Source organism: Marmota marmota, unplaced genomic scaffold, assembly GCF_001458135.2.
Source record: "Marmota marmota marmota unplaced genomic scaffold, marMar, whole genome shotgun sequence".
NCBI classification, from domain to species: Eukaryota; Metazoa; Chordata; class Mammalia; order Rodentia; family Sciuridae; genus Marmota; species Marmota marmota.
In genome coordinates, this window is record NW_026000226.1 from 276,390 (window position 1) to 301,010 (window position 24,621).

Genomic DNA, 24,621 nt, shown 5'->3' on the forward strand with positions numbered 1-24,621 from the left:
CCTCACTTTTGCTGAGGCTGGCTTTGAACTCACAATCCTCCTGCCTCAGCCTCCCAAACCGCTGGGATTACAGGTGTGCACCACCATGTCCAGCAATCTTTTTTTTAATCACTTGGAATGAGGTAAGCAGGGAGAGCACTGGATACTTGTTTATGCTTTGAGAATGGCTCCCCTCATCTATTTCTTCTGATACTTCCACTGAACTTCCATTGAGCAAGCCACATAACACTGAATTCCCCATCAAGGTTTTAGTTAGATGACGACTTCCTCTTTTGATTTTTGCAGTTCTGTTGATAATTAATTGTGTCCAAACCCAAACTGAAGATTGATCCATGACAGGCAATGGCCCTGTCTGGCTGTGGCATCATAAAGCATCAGAGAAACTTGGGAAAGAAAAGCACAAATTACTTCCAAATTTTCATGACAGAGATCGGATGTGTCTGAGTTGTCGGAGATCAGAGCTGGGATAACTTAGATCTTCTAATCCTAGTACAATGTTTTTTCTCCTGAACCATGATGTTTATTTCAGCTTTACTGTCCTATTAAAAACAAATTAGTTTAAAACTGACAGTTTTTCACCAAAATGCTAAAAAAAAAGCCCTCAAATGAAAATACAACATGAATAGGGTAAGAGCAAATAATTAATTCCACATATTAACAGCCTACATCAAGTGAAAGGCTTCTAAAGTATACATACACAGCATTGTGGAGAATATTTTTAAAATAAGTTTTATTGAGACATAACTCACATACCATAAAATTTGTCCTTTCTTAAAAAACAATTCAGTGGTACTTCATATATTCAGAGTTGTACAAACATCACTACTATGTAATTTCAGAGCATTTTCATCACTACCAAAAAACTCTGTACCTGGTATAAGTCATTCTTCCACCCCAACTCCCTACTACCCTCTAGCAAATACTGTTTCTATGGATTTTCCTATTTTGGACATTTCATATAAATAGAATCATGATAGGCAGTCTTTTGTGAGTAACTTCCTTCACTTAGTATGTTTTCAAGGTCCATCCATATTATAGCATGCATTAGAACTTCATTCCTTTTGTTTTTGTTTTGTAGTACTGGGGATTGAACCCAGGGGCACTGTACCACTCAGTTATATCACTAGACCTTTCTTAGATTTTAAAATTTTGAGACAATGTTTCACTAATTTACCAAGCTGACCTTACATTTGCAATTCTCCTGCCTCAGTCCCAAGTAGCTAGAAGTATAGGAATGTGCCACCATGCCCAGAACTTCATTAAGGCTGAATAATAATCCATTGTATGGATATACTATATTTTGTTTATTCATTGACTAATGGACATTTGGGTTTTTATTACCTTTTATCTAGTGTGAATAATTGCACTATGAATATGTATGGACAATGTTGACTTGTGCCTTTTGTGTGGATGTATATATCTCTTGGGTATACACTTAAGAGAATTGCTGGGTCATGTGGTAACTTTATTTTAAACTTTCTGTGGAACTACTAGACTATTTTCCCAAGATCCTGTATCATGCTCTTGTCCCATGAGCAACATTATGAGGACTCTAGTTTCTTCATATCCTCACCAATACTTGATATTATCCCAACAGTGGAGTTATTGTAACAAAATAAATCCAGGGTGAAGGGAGTGCCCACTGAGCTTCAGAGTGACATCAGAGAATGTGGGCAAGCATATTCTCTCACCAAGCACAGGCCACTCCACCAGCAATAGGGAACAATGTTGATAATACTGCTATCCTACTCTGTGGTGCCTCCCTGACAGCTCAGGGTAGGGCTTCTCAAAATGTAGTCCCCAGACCAGCACCATGTGCTTTACTGGGAACCAGTTATGAATGCTCAAACCCAATGAGTCAGAAGCTATGGGGACCCAGCTTGTGCCTTCCTGTGATTCTGATGCCTGCTTGAGTCAGGCAAAGGCAGAGTCCAATGCAGAACATCTACGATTCTGAACACCAGCTTTAGCCATCTTGTTAGTGATCATTAATACACACCAAATCCTCAACCCCTGCAAATGAGGCTGACAGTGTCATAGGAAAGAACTTTTTGAAGGATTCAGCCATGCAACCCAAGTGGGATGGCTTGATACTGTGCGGTAATGAGGAACACTTGCTGATGTAAAATGCTCACCACAAATTTTGGACGTGGAAAACCCAATAAATAGGAACTTCAAAGCACCTTCTAAAGCCCAGTAACATAGCTATTGTTTGCCTCAATTTTCTTTTCCAAATATTTTTATCCATTCCAAATTACAAAGAGTATGCTGTAACAGTTCTTCTTTAAAAAACTCATTGGAGCCAGGTGCAGTGGCACACAACTGTAATTCCAGGGGCTCAGGAGGCTGAGGCAGGAGGATCTTGAGTTCAAAATCAGCCTCAGCTACTTGGTGAGGCCCTAAGTAACTTAGCAAGACCCTGTCTCAAAATAAAATATTAAAAAAAAAAAAAGGTTGGAGATGTGGTCAGTGGTTAAGCTGTATTCAATCCCTGGTACGAAAACACAAACAAACAAAATCTCATTGGAAAGGGGTAACACAAGAAGCTTCATAGAGAAATCATTTAAATCAGTGATTTAAATGATTCACATTAATGCCATGTGAACAGACCACAAACACTCTGGATACCCCATATGTTAAATCTTTTTTTTTTTTTTGGTGCTGGGGATCAACCCCAGGACTTCACAAATTCTAGGCATGTGCTCTGCCACTGAGCTATACCCCTAACCCTCAATGCCATTTTTAAATTCTTTTCTTTTTTTTTTTTAAGTTAGAGCTTTATGGCTATACATAGTATAACTATAAAGATCTGACAAACTCATACACCATGGAAATTGATTTCAGTTCATGATCCTTCCTTTTCTCTTCCCCTTTTCCCTACCCTCTTCCCTTCTCCTTCTACTGGACTTCCTTTCACTCATCTATTAATTTGTATTTGACTGGTTCTTTATGTACTCTTATCCTTCCCTCCCCTTTCCTTTATTTTACTCTAGATTCCATAAATGAAAGAAAACATTTGACCTTAAGTTTCTGAGTTTGGCTAGTTAACTTAGCATGATATTCTCCATTTCCATCCATTTACTGGCAAATGCCATAATTACATTTTTTTAATGGCTGAGTAGAACTCCATTGTATATACATATATACCATAATTTCTTAATCCATTCGTCTATTGATGGGCATCTGGGTTGATTCCATAATTTAGATATTGTGAATTGTGCCGCTATAAACATTTTTTCTTCAATACCATTTTTTAAACTATATACAGAAACCATTATTTGAAGAATCACTGTCTTTTTCATATACTGCCAGTTAAAAATCATCTGCCTATATATTTCTCATAAGCTCATAAATTCAGTTATTAGGGGCAACAGAACCTCTTTATAGCTACACTTTTATTACTTCCTTCAAATATGAGTAGATCACTATTTTTCTGCATCTCAGCCAGGAAGCAAATGGCCTCAGAAAGATGAAGCCAGCTTTAAATCAGACCCAGTTTGCTCTTAATTAAAACCTCCATCCAGTTGCCAGGAGAGGTAGAACACACTCAAATGTGCAGATGAAGCCAGGCACTGATGTGCACACCTATAATTCCAGCTACTCCAGAGGCGGAGGCAGGAGGATCTCAAGTTCAAGGCCAGCCTCAGCAATTAACTGAGACCCTGTCTCAAAAACTAAAAAGAGCTGGGGATGTAGCTCAGTGGTAGAGTGCTTGCCTACCATGTGTGAGGCCATGGGTTCATTCCCAGGTACCACAGAAAAAATGACCAAAAAAACCCCCACAAAAAGGCCAAGTGGATATAGAAAAAAAGCCACATAGCTGAATAAAAAAACAAACAAACAAACAACAACAACAACAAAAAAACATAGGGCTTACACAAAAAACCACCATCAGAGTAGAACTGCTATAACTTCCATTCGGTCCTCAAACCCCACCGTTCAATGGCTGCACTGATTTTTATAACATTTCTCTTGTCTGAGACATCACAGTATCTCTGAGTAAATTTAAAACCTTTTGATAAGTATCCAGAATATCCTGAGCAGTGGGTCTTTCTGCAGGATTCTGGCTCTTACAGGCCTTATGAATATCAAACAAATGGAATCGAACCATATCACTACCCTCAACGTGCCCCAAAAGGAAACTGGAAACATCTGGAATCTTCCAGATATCAATCTTCTCATCATATGAGGGCATGAGATCATCATGAAAAGGTATGTCCTCTCCAAAAGGCCATAATTGCTCAGGAGCTATAAAATCCCCATGAAGCTCCCTGTGGCCACATTTCACAAACGTCCCAGAGCTGTGGTTCACCAGGGGTAAGGCATCTAAATCATTTGCCACAATGCTGAAGTTACTTGTTAGCAGATACTGAGATAGTGTCTTGGGCAGGTCATTAGAGTCACACATGACCAGCGTGCCCAGGGGGCTGTGGTGCAGGTAGTTAATGACACCAACATAATCCATGGCCAGCTGCAGCCTGTGCTGCCATGTATTCACATTTTGGTACTTTGAAAGGTTTAGTGTTTTTTCCAGGTTGCTCAAGGAACCTAAGGGGTGATATTCAGTAAGAATAGTGTTGTCTTCCTCACAGTAGCCAAGCAGTGTGACAATGTGTTTGCTTTGTAGAGATTTCAGCATCTGTAGTCCACAGAGGAAATCATCTCTCATTTCCAGACTGGTGAGCCGTGAGAGCGCAACTTTGCGTTCCTTCCACTCAGACAGAAAGACCTGAAACAAAGCCAGAACATCAAACCTAACCCTTCCACCTAAAGTGAGGCAAGAAAGAAAAATACTTTCTGTTTAACAGGTGTGGCACAGAAGACAAATGAATGAGACAAGAACCCAGTCTTTGCAGTCCTAGAGTTGCACTTTGTCTAGTTGTAAAGACTCACTATGAACAAACATAACATGCAAGAAGGTGAACAACAAATTAGTGCATAAAATTTCAGCAGGAGGGACTGACTGTGGTCTGGATGTGAGAGCCAGCTGGAGATGACTCTGGAAGGTTCCTGGAAGTTGGTCTTAGAGGATGGTCAGGACTTGCAGCACAGATGTTGGACAAGGGGAAAGCAAGGCCCAGGAGGACAGGCTGCCTGTGTAAAGACCTGGGGCAGCCAACTGCCTGCCAGTTCCAACTTACTGTAGCACAAAGGGTGCTTTTTGTACTTTATATCTTTTGGCATTTTCCAATTCTTTCAAAACAAACATACATTACTTCTATAATTCAAAAGATTAAGACTCAGAAACACTACATAAAATGGAAGTGGACTAAAGGATCTCAAATATTTCTTTTGGATTTAAGAAGAGAGGGTTTTTAATGGGAAAAAAAAAAAAAAAAACTAACCCTTCACCTTCAAAAGAGAAATCTTTCAAGACCTCAAACCCCCATAACCAAGAAATTTCATTATGGATCTTTTCTATTGGGGGGAAAAAGTCATTTTTACTCTGGCGCTACATTCAGTAAAACTTTGATGAATTTATAAAATTTTCAAATAAACATACTCCATAGATTTGTATTACCACTGAATTTGATATTTTGACTCTAATAAAAAAATAAAAATAAGACTTTGTCAAGATCCATCACTTTTTTTTCTTTCTTTCTTTTTTTTTTTTTTTTCTTTTTGGTACCAGGGATTGAACCCAGGGGCACTTAAACACTGAGCCACATCCCTAGCCTTTTTTATATTTTATTTAGAGACAGGGTCTCATTGAGTTAACTTAGGGCCTCACTAGGTCGCTGAGTCTGGCTTTGAATTCATAATTCTCCTGCCTTAGCCTCCCGAGCTGCTGGGATTACAGGCCTACACTTGCCTGGCTAAGACCCATCACTTCTTTGGACCTATTGTGCATGGTCATGACTAGTGCTGACAGATGGCTTTGGTAGGTTTTGTTGTTGTTGTTGTTATTGTTTGGTTGTTTTATTTTTTTGTTTTGTAGTACTGGGATGAAACCCAGAGCCTCCCACATACTATGCAAACACTTTAACACTGAGCTAAATCCTCTTGCCTTTTTTTTTTTTTTTTTCCTGAGACAGGGTCTCACTAAGTTACCTAGGCTGATCCTGAATTTGGTTTCCTGCTACTCATTCTCCCAAGTAACAGGGATTACAGGCATGTGCCATTGTGCCTGGCTTGGTTTTGGTTTTCAAGGCCCATTTTCATACAAAAACAAATTTCACCTTAAGGAAGCTGCTACCTTATGTTCAACAATAAATCATGGAAGAGGCAGACGGGGCCCCAACTGATTTCCTCCTGAATCCTCAATTATGTCATATTCATTTTTGTGCCTCAGATAAATTAAAGTTATTTGTTAATAAATATTATTAGTCTTTGGGATGACTCACAAATATCTAAAACCTCTAGTGTTAAAAATATGCAAATCTTTTGCCAAAATACATTCTATAATTATATGTAACTAAAAAGAATAAATAAAAAAATTTAAATCTGCAAATCATGGATTTTACGAATCATTTCCTAGCAATCTCTAGTTATTTTTTATCACTTTCTAAAACAATTATATTTGGAGACAACAGCAATGTGTTCATCTTTTATTCAATTGTAAAACTAATCATAAATAGTCTTCTTGGTATAAAAAAATCAACTACAGAAAAATATTTTCTTTCTCTCTCTCTTTATTCAGTACTGGGGATTGAACCCAGGGGCACTCTACCACAAAGCTACATCTTATGCCCTTTTCGTTTTTGTGGTTGAGAGGGGATCTTGCTGAGTTGACAGATATAGGTTCCAAAAACACCCACTCTGAGCATGAATCCACCTAACATAACTAACATGGATGCAACATCTTAAAGTTTATAAACACTTTCATGTACATCTGCTTTCATTCTCATGATCCACAGGAAACCCTCCAGGTGTTTAAATTATCCTCCAACTTGTGATCATTCTGCCTCAGCCTCTCAAGTTGCTGAGATTACAGATAGGTGCCATGGTGCCTGGGAGCATTTTTCATCTGTATCAGCATTTCTGTATATTTACTATAAAAAGTCTGGTCATTGTCCTTCATCCAATTTTTCTATAGGGCTATATGCCTGTCCCTTATTTATTACTAGGAACTTCTTATATCACCCATGTGATCCTTTAATATAAATGTAAAAGATAGCTCATGTAGTCTTTTCATAAAGCAAAGAATTTAACTGTAGTCAAATGTGTCTTCGTTCATTTAACAATAATTTATGTCAACCAGGTGAGGTGGCACACACATATAATCCCAATGACTTGGGAGGCTGAGTCAAGGATCACAAGTTCAAAGCCAGTCTCAGCAACTTGTGATACCCTTAGCAACTTAGTGAGACTCCGTCTTTAAGTTTAAAAATAAAACCAGAAAGGTCTGGAGATGTAGCTAGTGGTAAAGAGCACCTCTGAGTTCAATCCCCAGGAAGGAAATGGGAAGGGGGGGAAGGGAGAATTTATGTCAAAGAAAAAAGAACTGGGGTTCTATCTAGCTCAGTGGTAGAACCTAGCATGCCTAGCATGTGGGGGCCCTGGGTTCAGACCCCAGCACAGCTGGAAAAACACTGACATAACTGCAATGATAAAATTTACATTCTACTACAGGAAGTAGGCAATAAAATAAATAGGAAACATATAAAGTATATTATCAGGTGAAATGTGTTTTAGAATAAAACAGGGAAGTGTTTGCAATTTTAAAATAGGGCTCGGGAAGATCTTGTTGGGGTGTCTGAGCAACAAATTGAAAGAGATAAGGGAACGGGCCATTTTGATATAGGGAAAAACTTCATCCTAGGCAGAAAACATCAGGGCCAGATGTCCTGTAGGGAAGTACAGCCACAGACTCTCAGCGCAGAAAGGCTGGGCTGCTAGAGTGGGAAGGGCAAGGCATAAAGGAGTAGGTAAAAGTTTAGTGAAAGGGAGCAGATATTGTAAGGCTTTACTGAAAGAACTTTGCCAGATGGGGTGGCACACACCTGTGATCCCAGCAATTTGGGAGGCTGAGGCAGGAGGACTGCCAAGTACAAGGCCAGCCTCAGCAACTTAGCAAGACCCCGTCTCAAAATAAAAAAANCAGTCCTTTTCATTTTTTATTTTGAGACAGGGTCTAAGTTACCCAGGCTAGCCTCAAACTTGTGATCCTCCTGCCTCAGGCTCCCAGGTAGCTGAGATTATAAGCATGCACCATCACACCCAGCTTGGGTCTTTCAATGTAATCTTAGGTTTAAAAACCCAAAATGGATGAACCCCCAACTGTTATTCCTAGGAAATAAGACTGACGACAGAGAGAGCAAGAGGAAGGAAAAGGAAACTTTAACTTTCTACTTTGCCTCCTATTAAATACTTGAATATACTGCTTTTATAATTAAGGAAAAAAAAAGGAATAAAGAAAAAGCAATAGGCCAACCTGCCTACCATAAACAGGTTACTATAGTTTATGGGCAAAGCTACAAATTGCTATAGGTAGAGGATATAATGCCCCTGGCCATTCCAAAAACAAGCAAAAAAAAAAAAAAGTCTGGAGAAGACAAGGGAGTGGCACAGTTTGTATATATTGAGGAAACTATCTGAGATTAAATCAATATTTTAGGTACTGAGAATTCAATTAAAGAGTTTTTGTGCTCTGGCCCCCAAAATGTGTCCTAGATACAATAAGGTATGGCTAGATGCTCTGGACCCACCTTCTGTGCTCTCAGGGGACTTAACACATTTATAAGAGACACAAACAAAAAACAAGATAAATGAGAACGAGAAGATATGGTAAGGGTGGGACTTAGGGACACCAGGGAGGGAATTCCTGTTAGAAAAGTAACAGAACTCTGGGAGTGGTGGCACACATCTCTAATCCCAGCTACTCAGGAGGCTAAGGCAGGAAGATCACAAATTTGAGGCCAGCTTGGGCAGCTTATTAAAACCCCCTCTCAAAGTAAAAAGGGTGGGGATGTGACTCACTGGCAGAGCATCACTGAGTCCAATGCCTATCTCCAGTACTGGGCTGGGGAGTGGCAGAGCTTCAGGCAGAGAAAGACCCATAAGAAAGGGCTTGGTTTAAACAAGGAACAAAGGAAAGACTACAAGACAAGGAGTGAGAATCCTGGTAAGAGTTCTGGGAGGGAGGAAGGATCCACAGCAGGGAGGGTGGAGCAAGAGGGATAATTAAAAGGTTAATTTTTTTCCCCCAAGGGACAACAGGAAGCCACCAAATGCGTGTTAAGGAAGAAAAATGGCATGATCCAATATGTCTAGAAGACAACTGTATATAGTAGTCGGCAAAAGCGTAAGCAGGGAGACTGTTAGATGGCAAGAGGGGAGTCTGTGTACAGATTCTGTTGAGCACACTGGGACATATTCTGAAAATAGAACTGACAAGACCTGGTCCCTCAATAAGAGAAGTTTCCCTAGAGTGCTGGTGTTTTGAAGACACACTGGAAGAGGATGAAAGAGTGAGAGCAAGGAAGGTGGAAATAGAGTTAGAGCAGCTTTCTGTGATGGAAGTAGAGAAAGGACAGGAGCTACAGAGGCCTGGGGAATCAAGGGAACAGGACTTTGTTTTTTAAAGAGAGTATGTTTGTATACCAATAGTAATGATGTTCAGAGTGGGAAGGCTGACAATGCAGGGAATCACTTAAATTATGTGGAACCTTGGGAATTAGGAATGAGAGCTGAGCTGCTGGTTTATAGATCTGGTGGAAGTAGAATGAAGATATTCCCTTTGGATGGTTTCTGGTTTCATATCTCATAAAACAAGATCATTGGATAAGACAAAGGATGGGAATGTTTGAGGAAAAACTTCTCAGGGATTGGGAATGAAATTTCCAAGGATAGTTCTCTGTGCTTACCTGAAGTTTGTCATGGTGCATTTAAATTATGTGATTGTGGGATTTCTCTCTTACTCCAGTATAGCTGCTCAAGTCCAAGAGCAGAGTTGGGTTTCAAGAGCAGCCAGGCATGATAGAGACAGATGTAATGGAGTTGTTCCAACTCTTTGTAAAAGAATGATGAAAATAAAAACCCGTGGAATCTCTGCTAGGGGAATCAGGAGGTAGAGACAGGAGGGGTGTCATAAAGTAAAAAAAGCATGAGATGGATACTCTGAAATTCTCCATGGAATTGAGGAACTGCTGGATCAAGAGAGTTAGAAGAGGAGGTGGAGGTCAGAATGAAATGTCAAGAATTTTGACTTTAGAAATCCCACTGAAGGGGATGAGATTGAGATGTAGTTCAGTCATAAAGCACTTGCCTAGCATGCATGAGGCCCTGGATTCAACCTGCAGACTGTAAAAAAAGAAAGAAATTCCTACTGAAAAACCTGTTCCTTCCATGTGGAGAGGAGGTGGGGCATTGAGATGGAATGGAATTGAGTTACCCACAGCTATTCCAATAAGTGACTACATTCAGGATACTGATACTCTCCTCTGTGCCAAACTGCACAGATCCTGAGGCTCTGACAGGGGAGAAGGCAGACAAGGCTCCTGACCAACACTATTAATACCCAAGTGTTCAAAATATTTTGTCCTGAGGGAGGGAAGTGTCAGCTAAAGAAAAACGCAACAAAAGAATATAATGGCATTTTGTTCACACTTTACTTTTATTTTGAAACAAGGTCAAAATAAAGTTAGCTTTTAAGTTACAATCTTCCTGCCTCAGCCTCCTGAGTAGCTGGGATTACAGGGGTGTGCCATCATGCCTGGATAGTCACATTTCACTTTAATAAAATGATAGTGCTTAGGCTTATTAGCCATACTACTAAATTTCATATTTGGATGAACATGATTTGCGGCTCCCTAAAATTAAATCCGTCTATCTACAAATGATAATAACTTGCCATCATCAAAATCATATTCCCTGGGAGGAAAGAAGCAATTCCAACAAATTCCAAAAATGCTCTGAACAATTACAACCACAGACACAACACATTCAAGGTCACCTCTTAGTATGTACATTTTCCCTCCAGTACTGGGGATGAACCCATGGCCTCATGCATGCTAGCACTCTACCACTGAGCTACATCCATTTTGTGACAGAATCTTCCTAAGCTGCAGGGGCTGGCCTCAAACTTGTGATGCCCCTGTCTCAACATCCCAAGTAACTGGGATTACAAGCATACACCACTGTACCAGCTTTCAAGGACATCTCTTTGAAGAAGATAGAAATGAGCTGGTTTTATGTCCTCTTTTCTATCTATATCCCTTATTTGGTGATTTTTTCCACATTCTAATACTTTCAAATGCATATAAATAATATTGAGTCTCAAATTTATATTCTCTCAGACCTCATCCATTATGCTGGGCTTGCACATCTAACTGCCCACACCCCCACCTGGATGTCTCACACCAGAATTAACATGTCCATCTCAGACACATAGAATCTCTTCATTCTCTCATACCCCACATACAGTCAATTAGAAAATCCTATTGTTAATACCTTGAAAATATGTCCAGAATCCACTGATTTCTATTTCTGTTACTAACACTCTTGTTAAGCCATAACCATCCCTCACATGCAAAAAAGCCTAACCAGTCTTCCACCTTTGCCACCTTTCATCCACTCTTCACATAGCAGCTAAGATAATCCCTTTACAAAATAAATTTCTCTACTAAAATTTTTCCAGTGGTTCTCAAAGTTCTGTGAGGCCTGGCATAACCTGGCTCCCAATTTGACCCTTCTCAGACCTCACGGACCTCTTTTTCTCTTCCTGCTCTCTGGTCACACTAGGTTCCTTCCTGCTCCTTGAACAACCAGGAATGTTCCCTGCACAGAGGAATGGGGCCTCTTCCCCAGATGCCCACACTCTCAACATGGTCTCCCATTGCTCTGGCCAATGTCCTCTCCTAAAGACCTAGAATGACAAGCACATCATTTCTTTGCCTGTTTTGTCTTCTTAACACATCATAATGTAACTTTCTTATTTTTCTTAGTATCTGACTTTCCAACTAAAAAAGAAATCAGTGTCTTTGTTTCTTTCACCACTCTACCCATGGCACCTACAATGAATAAAGTACTTTCTACAAATTCCTTCCCCTTCTCCCTAACTCCTTCCTTTAAGATGCCTCCATCTATATTCAGGAGGAAACCATGGCATCCTCATTAGCCATTTATCAAACTGCAGCTTTGTAGGTGCATTTCCTCATCTCTCCCTGCCTTTTGCCTGTTGCAAATTCACAAAGAACCTTTCTTCGTTCAACAATCTTTAATTGTCTTCTAAAGCCACTGACTGCGTACTGGTAGACTCAGCTTCCACAGAAATGACAACCATATACAGTGTAGCATACACTGGTTATCAACGGGACAAAGATCTTGGAGTTTCTATATGAAAACTGAATTGACTCCTTGATGTCTCTTTTCAAATAAAAGAAAATTTTAAAAATCAATAATACCGAGCTGGGGTTGTGGCTCAGCCGTAGAGCGCTCGACTAGCACGTGCGAGGCCCTGGGTTCGATCCTCAGCATCACATAAAAATAAACAAAATAAAGGTATTGTGTCTTAACTATAACTTTAAAAAAATCAGAAATACCATCATGGTTTAAAAATCAAGAAAAAACTGCTCATAATTCCTACTTTGTCTTATACAATTTCTGCCACTTTTGCATTTTTCCACAAAAATATTTAATTTTGCAGTTGAAAATAACATACTACACAATTCTAAATCTTCCTTTTTTTAACTTATTTTCTTTTTCTTTTTTCATTACTGAAATGATTTTTTAAAAATTTATTCTAATCTCTTAAGATTTTCTTCCTGTTGCTACATGAGTAATCCTAACTACATTTAAATAGCTATAGAATATTCCATCAAGTGGTTGAACCATAATTTAACTAATTGTTCTCCTAAAATTGTTGGTCCTAGTTTTCCATTAGTATAGTACTCCTTTATGCATTTAGCTTTTTTCCTTCCTTCAGATTCTTTTCTTCTTTTAAAATTAAAATCCCAGATATGAGATTACTGGGCTCAAAGACAGATATAAAGAGCCTTTATGGATCTTTAAGACAGGATCTCCTATGTGGCCCAGACTAGCCTCGAACTCCTGACCTTAAGTGATCCTTCTGACTCAACCTCCCAAGTGCTAGGACTAGAGGCAGGTGCCACTACATCCACTTCCTTTTATGGGTCTTAGCCCAGAAAGCCAAATTGTTCTCCCAAAGAGCTGACACAAGTGATAATGCAGAAGAAAACCAAGTACTCACTCTCTTCACGGCTCCTTCCCCAACACGCTTCAACTGTCTCACTTCTGTCCTCAGCTCCTCACAGGACAGCCAGGGTGAACAGTTTTTCATCTGCCCCATTTTGAAGTAACCATATGGACAAGATCTAGGGTCCTTGGTGGAATGTTGAGGGGATATGAAAAATCGGTCGAAGCAGAGGTAAAGGACCACATTCATAAGGGCCATGGCGAGCAGCAGCCCAACAACACGAGGGACTTCTCTGTGGGTCAGTCCTTTCCTGCTCTCCTGGGCTTTCCTTTCCATGTTGTTATCCTGTATCAGTTCCTGCAATATAACAAGAGACAAGAAGCAATAACACTTCCAGCTATAATTTCCATGAAGGTTTTGATGACACTGCCCTGAAGGTAGCTACACCCTCTCATGCCTCCCCACTCGTAGGTCCTATAAGTTTTGGAGTCACATGAGGAGCAAGAGAGGAACTGAACATTAGGCTTATATTAACCACTCAATTTCAGCTTTTCCCGCACCCCCATATCATTATTCTTTTTCTAAATTTTTTGGCAACAGGGATTGAACTCAGGGGCACTTAACCTCTAATTCACAACCGTACCCCCGACCCTTTTAAATTTTGAGACAGGCTCTTGCTAAGTTGCTGAGGCTGGTTTTGAACTTGCAATCCTCCTGCCTCAGCCTCACAAGTTGATGGGATTATAGGCATGTGCAGCCTGGCTCATTATTCTTTATTAAATTAAAATTTGGATTCATCTAGATTATGCAGAATGGGAGATGTCTGCCTTTGACTCTGTCTTACAGCACTTTGCACTAAGTAGATATTCATTAATATTTAGTAAAATAAAAGCAGTGGTGTTGGGGCAGAAGATGGACAAAAGGGTACGTTAGTAGGTCGGGCCCACTTGAACCCAGCTAAGAAACTGGGATGTTCCTTGGAAGGTACTCAAAAGCCCTTGAGAAGGTGGAGCTGTAACTCAGTGGCAGAGCACTCACCTAACATGTGCAAGGCCTAGGTTTCAACCCTGGCGGGGGGAAAAAAAATTCATGGTTTATTTTTTCATTTGTTTCTATAGATTGAACCCAGTGTCTTGGGTATACTATGTGAGTACTCTACCACTGTGCTACACCCCCAGCCCAAACTCTGAACATTTTATATATATTTTTAATTGTAGATGAACACAATATCTTTATTTTTTAATTTTTATATGGTGCTGAGGATCGAACCCAGTGCCACATGTGTGCCAGGTGAGCACTATACCACTGAGCCACAGCCACAACCCCCAAACTCTGAACATGCCAAATTGTTTTCCCAAAGAGCTGATATGAAAGGTGAGTCTGGGATGTTCCTTGGAAGGTACTTGGAGGCTTGGAGACCAGTTAGGAGGACCTGGAAATGATCTGAGATAAGAATCAAAAAATTTATGAGCTAGAATAAGGGTGGTAAGATTAGAAAAAGAACTCAGGTGACAGTGGCAATAAGTAACCCTGAGAAGGGATGGACTCCAGCAATGGAGCCACTATAGGGTCTGTGTTGGAGGGGTCCAGATGGGGAACAGGCCTGGGGAAAGACAATGAGCAGAGTGCTTCTCACTCAGGATGCTGGGGGCAAAGGCTATGTATGAAGCAGAGTAGAGGACCATCAGTATAACAGATAAAGCCATGTTACTATGTGTCAGCTGAATATAGGCACTGGGATGCCCAGAGATACTAGTGATACAATTGCCTTGTGTGCTACTTGTGCCAGATACAACTATGACATGAAACTTTACCTTCCAGGAGCATCTTCCTTCTCCCAGCTAGGTCTCCATCCAGTTGTCTGTGTCAAACAGTGTTCTGGTTGGTCTCAGGGACTGGTTTGAAAGTCCTCTTCCATGAAGGACCAAAAAAGGAGGTTTGTTAAAGAAAAATTGCAACTCTGTACACAGATAAGTCACAGCAGTCCAAATGATTCATTCTTCTTTCCTAGAGGCCCTCCTAGTGACCAGATGTCTCTTGGACTTTCAAGCTCCAGGAGCTACAGGGAAAGCCTTGGACAACCTGGCCAGCATCACCAAAACCCTGTCAGCCTATGTGGGTGCAGACCCCCACATTTCCTCACCAGTCTCTATTTGGTTCCAATCTGCTTTTTCCACCATATTAAGTAATGTCCACTGGCCCATCTCTGCACTGAGCACTTGAAATACACGAGTGAATTAAACAGACATGGTTCCTATCCTCTTAGAGCTTAATGAAAAATCAGGCAGGAAAGACAGATAATAAATAGGTAAATAAAATTCATCATTATCCTGTGATGAGGATTCAAGGATAGAAAATAAATGGTTGAAGAATCCAAGAAGACCTTTCTGAAGATATAACATTCATATCAAGCCCAGAGGCCTGAGAGGAGCCAGCCAGAAGACAGCTCTTTCGTACCTTGTCCTTAAGGAAGTAAAATCTACCTTCCAACAGGCATATGAAAAATGCTCAATTCCACTTGTCTTGAAGGCAAATGCAAAAAAAAAGAATTATGAAATACATCTAGGATGGTTACAATAAAAATAAATCGAGCAATAAGAAATGTTTGTGAGGTTAAAGAAAAACTGTAGTCCTCATATATTCCTGGTGGGAATGTAAAATGTAGCCACTGTGGCAAATAATATAGCATAATATAGTATTTCTTTTTTTCTTTTTCTTTTTTGGTACTGGGACTTGAACCCAACGATGCTTAACCACTAAGACATATCCCTAGCCCCTTTTTATTTTTTATTTGAGACAGGGTCTCACTAAGTTACTTAGAGCATTGCTAAGTTGCTGAGGCTGGCTTTGAGCTTGCAATCCTCCTGCCTCAGCCTTCCCAGCTGTGCTACTATGCCTAGCACAATACAGCATTTCTATTTCAAACATATTTACCATATCACCCAATAATTCCATTGCTCAGAATATACTTATATGAATTGAAAACATACATCAAATGTTTATATTTGTACACAAATGTTTATAGTAGCGTCATTTATTTATTTTAAATATCTTTATTTCAGTTATTTAGTTTTATGTGGTGCTGAGGATCAAACCCATGGTCTCACACATGCGAAGCGAGCATTCTACCACTGAGCCACAACCCCAGCCCAAGTAGCATTACTTATAACAGACAAAGAATAGAAATGACTCCAATTAGTTAATAAACGGATAAACAAAATGTATCACATTCATAAATGGATTATTATCCAGCCATAAAAAGCAATAAAGCACTATTACTGCTAGAACAGGGATGAACCTTAAAGACATTATGGTCAATGAAAGAGGCCAGACACAAAAAGCCACATGTTGTATGATTTCATTTATATGAGATGTCCAGAATAGGCAATTCCATGTAGACAGAAAACAGAAACGTGATTGCACAGAGTTTGGGGGGCAAGGAGATGAGGAATGGCTATTAATTAACATGGGATTTCATTTTAGATAAAAAATTCTGGATTTAGTGGTGATAGGTGCACAATCTTATAAATATGTGCTTAAAAAAAATCAAGGAATTGTACACTTTTAAATGACAACTTTTATAGTATCTAAATTATGTTTCAATTGAAAAAGATAAAATAACAAACTGTACTTCTGATCTTTTTCCCTAATCTATTCTTTCTGTGCTGTTCACAAGCTCTGTGAATGATTACTCCATCCTTCTATTTCCTAGCCAGTGACGCTGTAGGAGGGACCAGCATATAAGTACTGCTTTTTCTAACCTGGGAATTTTTAAATAATTTATTCTTCTATAATTTGAATATATATATATGTGTGTATATATATACACACATATATATATAATTTTTAAATATTTTTTAGTTGCAGATGGATACAATATCTTTATTTTATTTATTCTTATGTGGTGCTGAAGATCAAACTCAGTACTTCACGCATGCAAGGTAAGCGCTCTACCACTGAGCTACAACCCTAGCCCATAAATATATATATATTTTCTTAATTGGCAAAGGAAAATGCTGCTTGTTTAGCCTTGCTGTCATTAAAGACGCCCAGGAAACCCTGACTATGGAACCACTTCTGTTTCACTCTATACCTTCCCTCTCCTGGACATAATGCCAGCTGCTTGCTCACCCCACTACCTCAGCCTTCCCAAGTGAGCCTGTCCATGGTCAGGATGATCATTTGCTTACCTTTCTCATAAAGCTTCCAGGCCCACATCTTTCTCTCTGGTCCATTCCCTCATATCACCTTCAGGATCTTCAATTGAAATTATAACTTTTACTACTAATGTCTTAGTCTCTACAGCTGATTCTTGGAAGGTACACATAAAGAAATAGATAAAATGGTTGCAGTCTCTTTTACAATAATTAAAGTGACCAAGTGTTTCTCAACTTAGACCTCAGGTCAGGGAGCAGCAAACTTCTTTTTATAAAGTAACAAATGGTAAATATTTAGGCTTAGCAGCTATAAGTCAAAGTCTAGCAATAAACCTATCACTGTGATTTGCAGTAAACTGAGAGGTGGTGCAAGGTAACATCTGGTCCTATATTGTCTCTGTCACAATTATTCAACTCTGTCACCAGAGTGTGAAAACAGCTCCAAACAATATAACAAATGTGTGTGGCTCTGTTCCAGTAAGATTCATTTATGGACACTGGAATCTAAATTTCATATATTTTTCATGTATCATGAAATATTATTCCTTATTAGATCCCAACCACCCCCACAATACTTAAAAAAATAAAAGCATTCTTAGCTATTAGGCTATATAAAAACAGGCAGTGGGCCAGAGCTGGCCAATTGCAGCATCAGGTGATATTCCTTTGGCCAAGGTCATCTCAGCCACATCTGTGGCTTCAGTGGCTCTCTAAATATTTATGATTTCTAAGTCTATACTGCATCCCTGATTTTTCTCCTAAACACTTCACTTAATAGGTTCTTCAAGGTCTGGGATGACAACAGCTGACTCCAGAGACTCTTTCCTGTCCTCACCATGCCCCTTCTCTAGGGTTTCTACTCTGGACACACAACCTACCCACTCACTAAGTCATGAACCAGGGTGACTTGAAACCAACCAATCAGCACACATAGCCAATTCTATCACCCAAACCTCTTCAAATCTGTTCATATTTGCCCTTCCTTGCCACCTCTGCCCTGGTATTAAGTCATCAATATCTCTTACCTGAACTTCTGCAAGAGTTTCCTGCATGGTCTCCCCCTTCTTTCTCTTTTCCAAACCATTCTCCACACAGCAGATAGGATCTTTTCCTTTAATAAAATGTTCCAAGAGAAAAATAAAAAGTAAAACTGTGCATATCTATTTGGCTTTGCCAATTTACAATGTATATTTGTTTCCAATATTTTGTTTTGTTTTTGATACTGGGAAACAAACCCAGGGCTCTCAGAGGCTTAAGCACACATTCTACAACTGAGCCCAAACTTTGTGAAAGAAATAAAATAGTGTATATACATTTAAAACCACTCTGAAACCTGTCCAGTTTGAGTCACTCCATCCCAAGCAGCTGTCACTATCCTCACATTGGTTTGTATCAGCAATTCTCAAACTGTGGGCCCTGGACCTGTCTGTAGTAGCACCTCACTGGGAACTTGAGAGAAATGCAAATTCTTAGGTATTTACCACACAAACAAATTCTGTTTTAGTAAGTTCCTCTAGGTGATCTGGACGCATGCTAACGTTTCAGAACCACTGGTGTATGCAATCCTCTCACATGCTTTCTATTTTCACAAGTATGAACCCATAAGCAATAACACATTTTCAAGCTTTATACAGTGGTTGTGTACTTGTATTATCCATTTGCAACTAATGATGTTTTTGAAACTCAACAATGGTTCTGAGATTTATTTATGTACATGAAATGCCAGTTCACCTTTTTTTGGTACTGGGGAATGAACCCAGGGGCACTTTACCACCAACTTACATCCCCAGACCTTTTTGAGCTAGGGTCTCAAAGTTGCTTAGGGCCTTGCTAAATTGCTGAGGCTGGCTTTGAACTTGTAATCCTCCCGCTTCCCGCCCCACAAGCTGCTGGGATTACAGGCGTGAGCCACTGAATCTTGCCAGTTCACTATTTTTTTAAAATAATAATAAGAACTTTATTTTTTTGTCTTCATACATGTACTTTGGATACTATTTTTTAAATATATTTACTTTATTTATGCCTTTAATTTCTTTCGTCTGTCTAATTGCTCTGGCCAGTGTTTCGAGAACTATATTGACTAGAAGTGGTGATAGAGGGCTTATTTTTATGTGGCACTGAGGATCAAACCCAGGGCCTCACATCTGTGAGGCAAGCACTCTACTACTGAACTATAACTCTAGTCCCTTCTAGTTCACTATCTTTAATCATTTGACCACACTATAAGTTTTTTATTTTTCAAAAGCTATACATATATTAAATACTGGGAAATACTAAATATCATAGACATCGACATTGCTGAGTTTTTATACTCTTGAACAACTCCCGAGAGCTATGGGGATGGTCACACAATGATCATTAAAGACAGAGTCCTGGTCCCTACCTGCCCTGGCAGTTTTAGTGAAACAAGTTTTGAACACATCTCCTTAGATATATGTGCAAGAGTTGCTTTCTGACAGATATAATGATTCTTCCAAATCACAGATTTAATTTCTTCTGGATTAAAAACATTCAACAGCTCCTACTTACACTCAGGAAAAAGTTCAAACTTTCAGAAGGTTCCCTGAGAGGTTGGGGATGTAGCTCAGTAGTTAGAACTGAGTTTCTTCACCAGCCTTCTAACCCCTATCCGCCTCTCCAGACCCTTCCCTGCCCTACACTCCAGCTCAAACTTTCTTCAGGCTCAAAAGCACCCTTTGGGGCTGCAGCTCCAGGTTTGGCTCATCTGTTCCTGTTAGACTGTTCTACAGAGGTCTGCCTGCCTGCTCTGTTCCCCACATGTCCTCAGCACCTGGCACACAGCAGACACTAGATAAGAAAGCATGACTGCTAATCACAGTTGACTTCACCATCTTCGTGAATTCACTGTTTTCTCCCACCTGTTTTCATGCTCATTAACTCTGTTCTTCGTCTCTTTATGGTATCTGCCTTCTAATGTCTCTTACCCACCACCTCTTTCCATTTTTTTTAATTCTTTCAACCTTCAAGTTCTCCTTTATCTGTAACCTTCCACTGATCCTACCTTGTCACTAAGGATGGCTTCAGGTTTTATGGGGCTTGAAGCTTATATGATTTTGGGAAGGAAAGGATAAGAAAAGAACTTGTAAGCCAGTGGCACACATCTGTAATTCTAGCTACTCAGGAGGTTGAGGCAGAAAGATTCCAAGTTCAAGACCACCTTGGGCAACTTAGCAAGATCCTGTCTCAAAATAAAATTTAAAAAGAAAGGGTTACAGATGCAGCTCATTGGTAAAGCACTTGCCTAGCATGCACAAAGCCCTGGGTTTGATTTCAGTACTTCCCCAAAATAAAAAACAAGAATAAAAAAAAATCACAATTATGAGTTTAAAACTGCTGGACCTCCTGGCCAGGGATTTGTGCAAATGAAGAATCTAGACTATAAATTCACATCTGCTTATCATTCTCTAGCACCTGGTATCTTGCTCTCTACACTTTCTTCATTTTCACTCTTCCATGGTTTGGATACCCTTTCCCCAAAGACCAAGTTGGTCACCAGCCTGTGGCACTATTGCAAGTGGTACAACGAACGTTGAAGAGGCAGAGCCTAATGAAAGGAAGTTAAGTCATTCGGGGAAATAACCTTGGAGGGCATTTTGGCCCTGGGTCCTTTCCTGTGTCTTTTTGCTTCCTGGATGCCATTGAGATAAAGCACTTTCTTCCACCACTTGCTCCCACCATGATGTACTGCCTTACCACAGGCCCAAAGCAATAGGGCCAACCCCCGATAGACTGAAATTTCCAAAATGGTGAGCCAAACTAAATCTGTACTCTTCTTGTATTGATTTAACTCAGGTATTTGTTACAGCAATGGAAAGCTGACACACTCAAAAACTACCAACATCAGATACAAAATTCTATAACCCTCCATCTCTGATCACTATTGTACCTTCGACATTACTCAGCACACTGTTAATGCATTTCTCGTTGCCTCTGTATTTTATATGCATCGATAGCCTTTTAATTATCCCTAAGGCCTCACACTCTGAATTCTTCCTCAAAAACACTCATCCAAAAATTCAAATGACTTTTACACAGTGTCAACTTCAACCAGTTCTGTGATGTAGATATAATTCGTGTTGTTATTCCTAACTTACAGATAAAGAACTGATTCAAAGGTGAAGTGACTTCTCCAAGGTCACTAAACTATACAAGTTTTGGCCTCAAACCCACATTCTTCCTTTAAACCCTGCAACCTTCAGGGGCTGAACTGAATTGAACCCACTATGATCACTGGGATGGGGGTGTGTGTGACACTGAGACTGACAGTTTATTAAAGAAGGTTTTAGCCCATCTCAATATCTGATTGGCTTTTTAATTTTAGAAGTATATTTCTAGAGCAGGCTGCCTAGAGCTTAGAATGAGGTAGTGTGGCATAAGAATTTTGTCCTAGAAATAAAACAAACAAACAAAACACTAAGATTTACTGGTCCTGAAAAATACCTTGCACATTAAGGAATAAGGAATGTGGGAGTCAGTTGGGTAGGAAATATTTAGGAACTATTTAATTAAATTAAATTAAAGGATTTCTGTCACTGATAAAATCTTGATAATTAGGGGAGGTGACAGATGGGATCCACTGCTGTAGAGTCACAGCTTAATTTTAACCAATTTACAGAACATTTTATACAATTCTAGAAGTGACAGATTAGTGTCAACCAATACAATGTAGAGCAGAACCCAATTTTCCAGTAAAACACAAAGCACATTAACTATTTTAAATATTCTGGATGCTTACTTAGCGTTTGGGTTCCATTGTAAAGGCAATGGGTGGAGAACACAAAATTACTAAGTAAAGTGGTTAAATTCTGCTTTAAAAAAAAAAAAGGAAAAGAAAAGAAAAGAAAAGCAGCATATGGTCTCACTTCACACAGCTCTGGCAGCAACGAACCCGTACCTAACAAGCGCCAGACGGAAGGACTGATGTCTGCCTGTCACGGGCGGAGTCCTCTGGCCTTCAGCAGCGGGGTGTGAGGCGATGCGGGCCGGTACAGCCCAGCAGGTGAGGCACACCTCGTAGCGGGCGGCCCGAGGCTGTATGAGTCCGGCCCCGTCCACCCGGAGCCTGGGCCCGAGGCGCTGGCCAGCCAGGTGCGGCCCGGCACAAAACAGAACCTCCTTCCCGACTTTCCAGGGACTCACGCCAGCAGAATGCAGCGCCTCTCGCCCTCTCGCACTCAGCCTACTGCGCCGGCGCAGCCGGAAGCAGCCCTGGAAAGGCGAGCGCGAGGCTGCCCTCTAGTGTCCACTGTTCACCATGCACCCGGAGGCCTGACCCAGCGGAGCAAAACCTGAGTTTAAGCCCAGCCCAGGTGCTTTTCTTACATCTGAACTTGTGAGCATGTGCTGACCCAGTCTGCTCTTAGTATGATGCAGGTACAAAGATTCAGTTTTGGAAGATGAAGAAGTTCTGTAGATGGATGGTGGTGATGGATGATTAACAGTGTGAACATACTTAACACCACTGACCTGTACATTTAAAAGTGGTTAAATAGTAAGTCATTATGTGTATTTTACAATAAAACAATGATGCTATAGACCTATATGTACATGTACTGACAAGAAAGAATATTCACAATATATGACTAAGGGTGGTGAACCAATCTAACTTTTAAAAATGTGTATTTATTCTTTCTATAGTGTTTATCTATTTGTGTGTGTGAGTATGTGTGAAAAATAAGCCTGGTAGCAATATGTGATATGTATTAGATAGAGGTAGACCATTTAGGAGGCTCATGAAACAAACCTATTAAATAAAAAATCATTTTTAAGAGTAAAAGGAAAATGTGAGATATGTGAAACTCTGAATATAAGAACTTGGAAGGAAAAAATCAAGAGTTGAAAATTCAGTAGATATAGGAGAGTAAGAAAGAAATTAATAAAATTATGTACAGTCAGTTCTATGGCACACTCTAAAGATGAAAATTTGTTTCAATATGACTGGTATATTAAGAAATAATACTAGCACAACACAAATTTCCTATTTGTTGATGTGCAGTTTTATCCTGGAAAAGCGCTTGTGTGGATGCATAAACCAGGTCTGGGGTTGTAACTTAGTGGTAGAGAGATTGCCTCTCATGTGTGAGGTTCAATCCTTAGCACCACATAAAAATAAATAAATAAATGAATAAATGAATGAAGAAAGAAAAAGAAAGAAAGAAAGAAAGGTAGGTATAAAAAATGCAGCCAGCTAAGACATGCTGCATAGGTATACACAAATCACACAAGGACATGCCCTAACATCTATCAGTGTCTTTATCGTGTTATGAGCCATATCCATGCACATCCGGTTTTACAACTGTCAGATTTCAAATGACCCTTCCTCTACCACTTCACAATAACTCACAAGCTGCTACCATTCCTATGACTGCTATGCTTCACACAAGGTAAAGCACCAAATTTATTATCATACATATGCCTTTTTTTTTTTTTTTTTTTGGTGCTGGGGATTGTATCCAGGTCCTCATGCATGCTAGACAAGCACTGTACCACTGAGCTGCATCTCCAGTTCACGTATGTGCTCTTGAACTACTGATGTGAGTAAAACTGTGCTGTCATTTTGATCTTTTTAATTTTTTTAGCCAATAAAGTTTTTGAGTGCTAGAGAACCCCAGTTTCCTATAAACTTCCAAGGTTTTTTTTTTGTTTGTTTGTGATTTTTTTAAATACATATTCAACTTTATTGCATCAAAAAATTCATTTAAACCACATGGTGGCCAAAATGCTCACATCCTAACTCCAAGATTTTTATTTAGGATTTTGTATAGAATGATGAGTCTTACGGGTACAACTGTCATGTTCTAGTAGAACTGACTGTAGAATTTCAGTAATCAACCAACCATCAGATGACAGGGAGATGAAATTTTGTTTGAAATGGAGTGGTAAGCAAGTTAACATTAAGCAGGAAATTACTTCTCTGGTGAAAGGGCAGTAATAAAGATTCCCTTTACATAGGAATTATCTGCCCCAAAGGATACTGAGCGATTAGAAACTCTGATTTCAGGCCCAGCGAGTGTGTTGGGAGGAAGCAAAAACAAAAACACTGCAAAAGTCAATAAAGCAGAGATCTAAATAAAGATAAATGGGTTGACTCCTGGTAAGATGGAGTGAACACATGAAAAACTTTCTTTTCCACGAAACACAGCTTTAAAATCTAAATAGAACAAATGGCACAGCTATTTGGAGTGAATCAAAGAACACCAGAAATTGAAGCACTACAGAACCGGTCAAAATGTTCCTTTTCCTGATTTCCTCTGACCTGAACTCACTCAACAAACCTCAAAACATGGGAACTCTCTGGTCCTGGCTTATGGAGCAAAAAAATGGAATCTCTGAAACACTGAGTACCAC

General features: G+C 39.7%; 1 protein-coding gene across 6 annotated transcripts; it reads right to left on the reverse strand.

Annotated features, from left to right (window-relative positions):
- Positions 1–713: 713 nt before the first annotated feature.
- On the reverse strand, positions 714–22,456 carry Pomk (protein O-mannose kinase). 6 transcript variants are annotated; one of them, XM_015507497.2, is made up of 6 exons: positions 22,163–22,443; positions 18,279–18,364; positions 17,287–17,353; positions 14,911–15,007; positions 13,151–13,453; positions 714–4,729 (listed from the first exon to the last, which is right to left on the reverse strand). In XM_015507497.2, the coding sequence occupies exons 5-6, from the start codon at positions 13,430–13,432 to the stop codon at positions 3,959–3,961; spliced, it is 1,053 nt and encodes a 350-aa protein (XP_015362983.1). In that variant the 5' UTR covers positions 13,433–13,453; positions 14,911–15,007; positions 17,287–17,353; positions 18,279–18,364; positions 22,163–22,443; the 3' UTR covers positions 714–3,958. The 6 variants fall into 6 exon arrangements, with proteins under 6 accessions (XP_015362983.1, XP_048648843.1, XP_048648844.1 ...); XM_048792886.1 differs by having other exon boundaries at positions 22,137–22,443; XM_048792887.1 differs by lacking the exon at positions 22,163–22,443 and adding an exon at positions 22,010–22,113.
- Between the last annotated feature and the right edge of the window lie 2,165 nt (positions 22,457–24,621).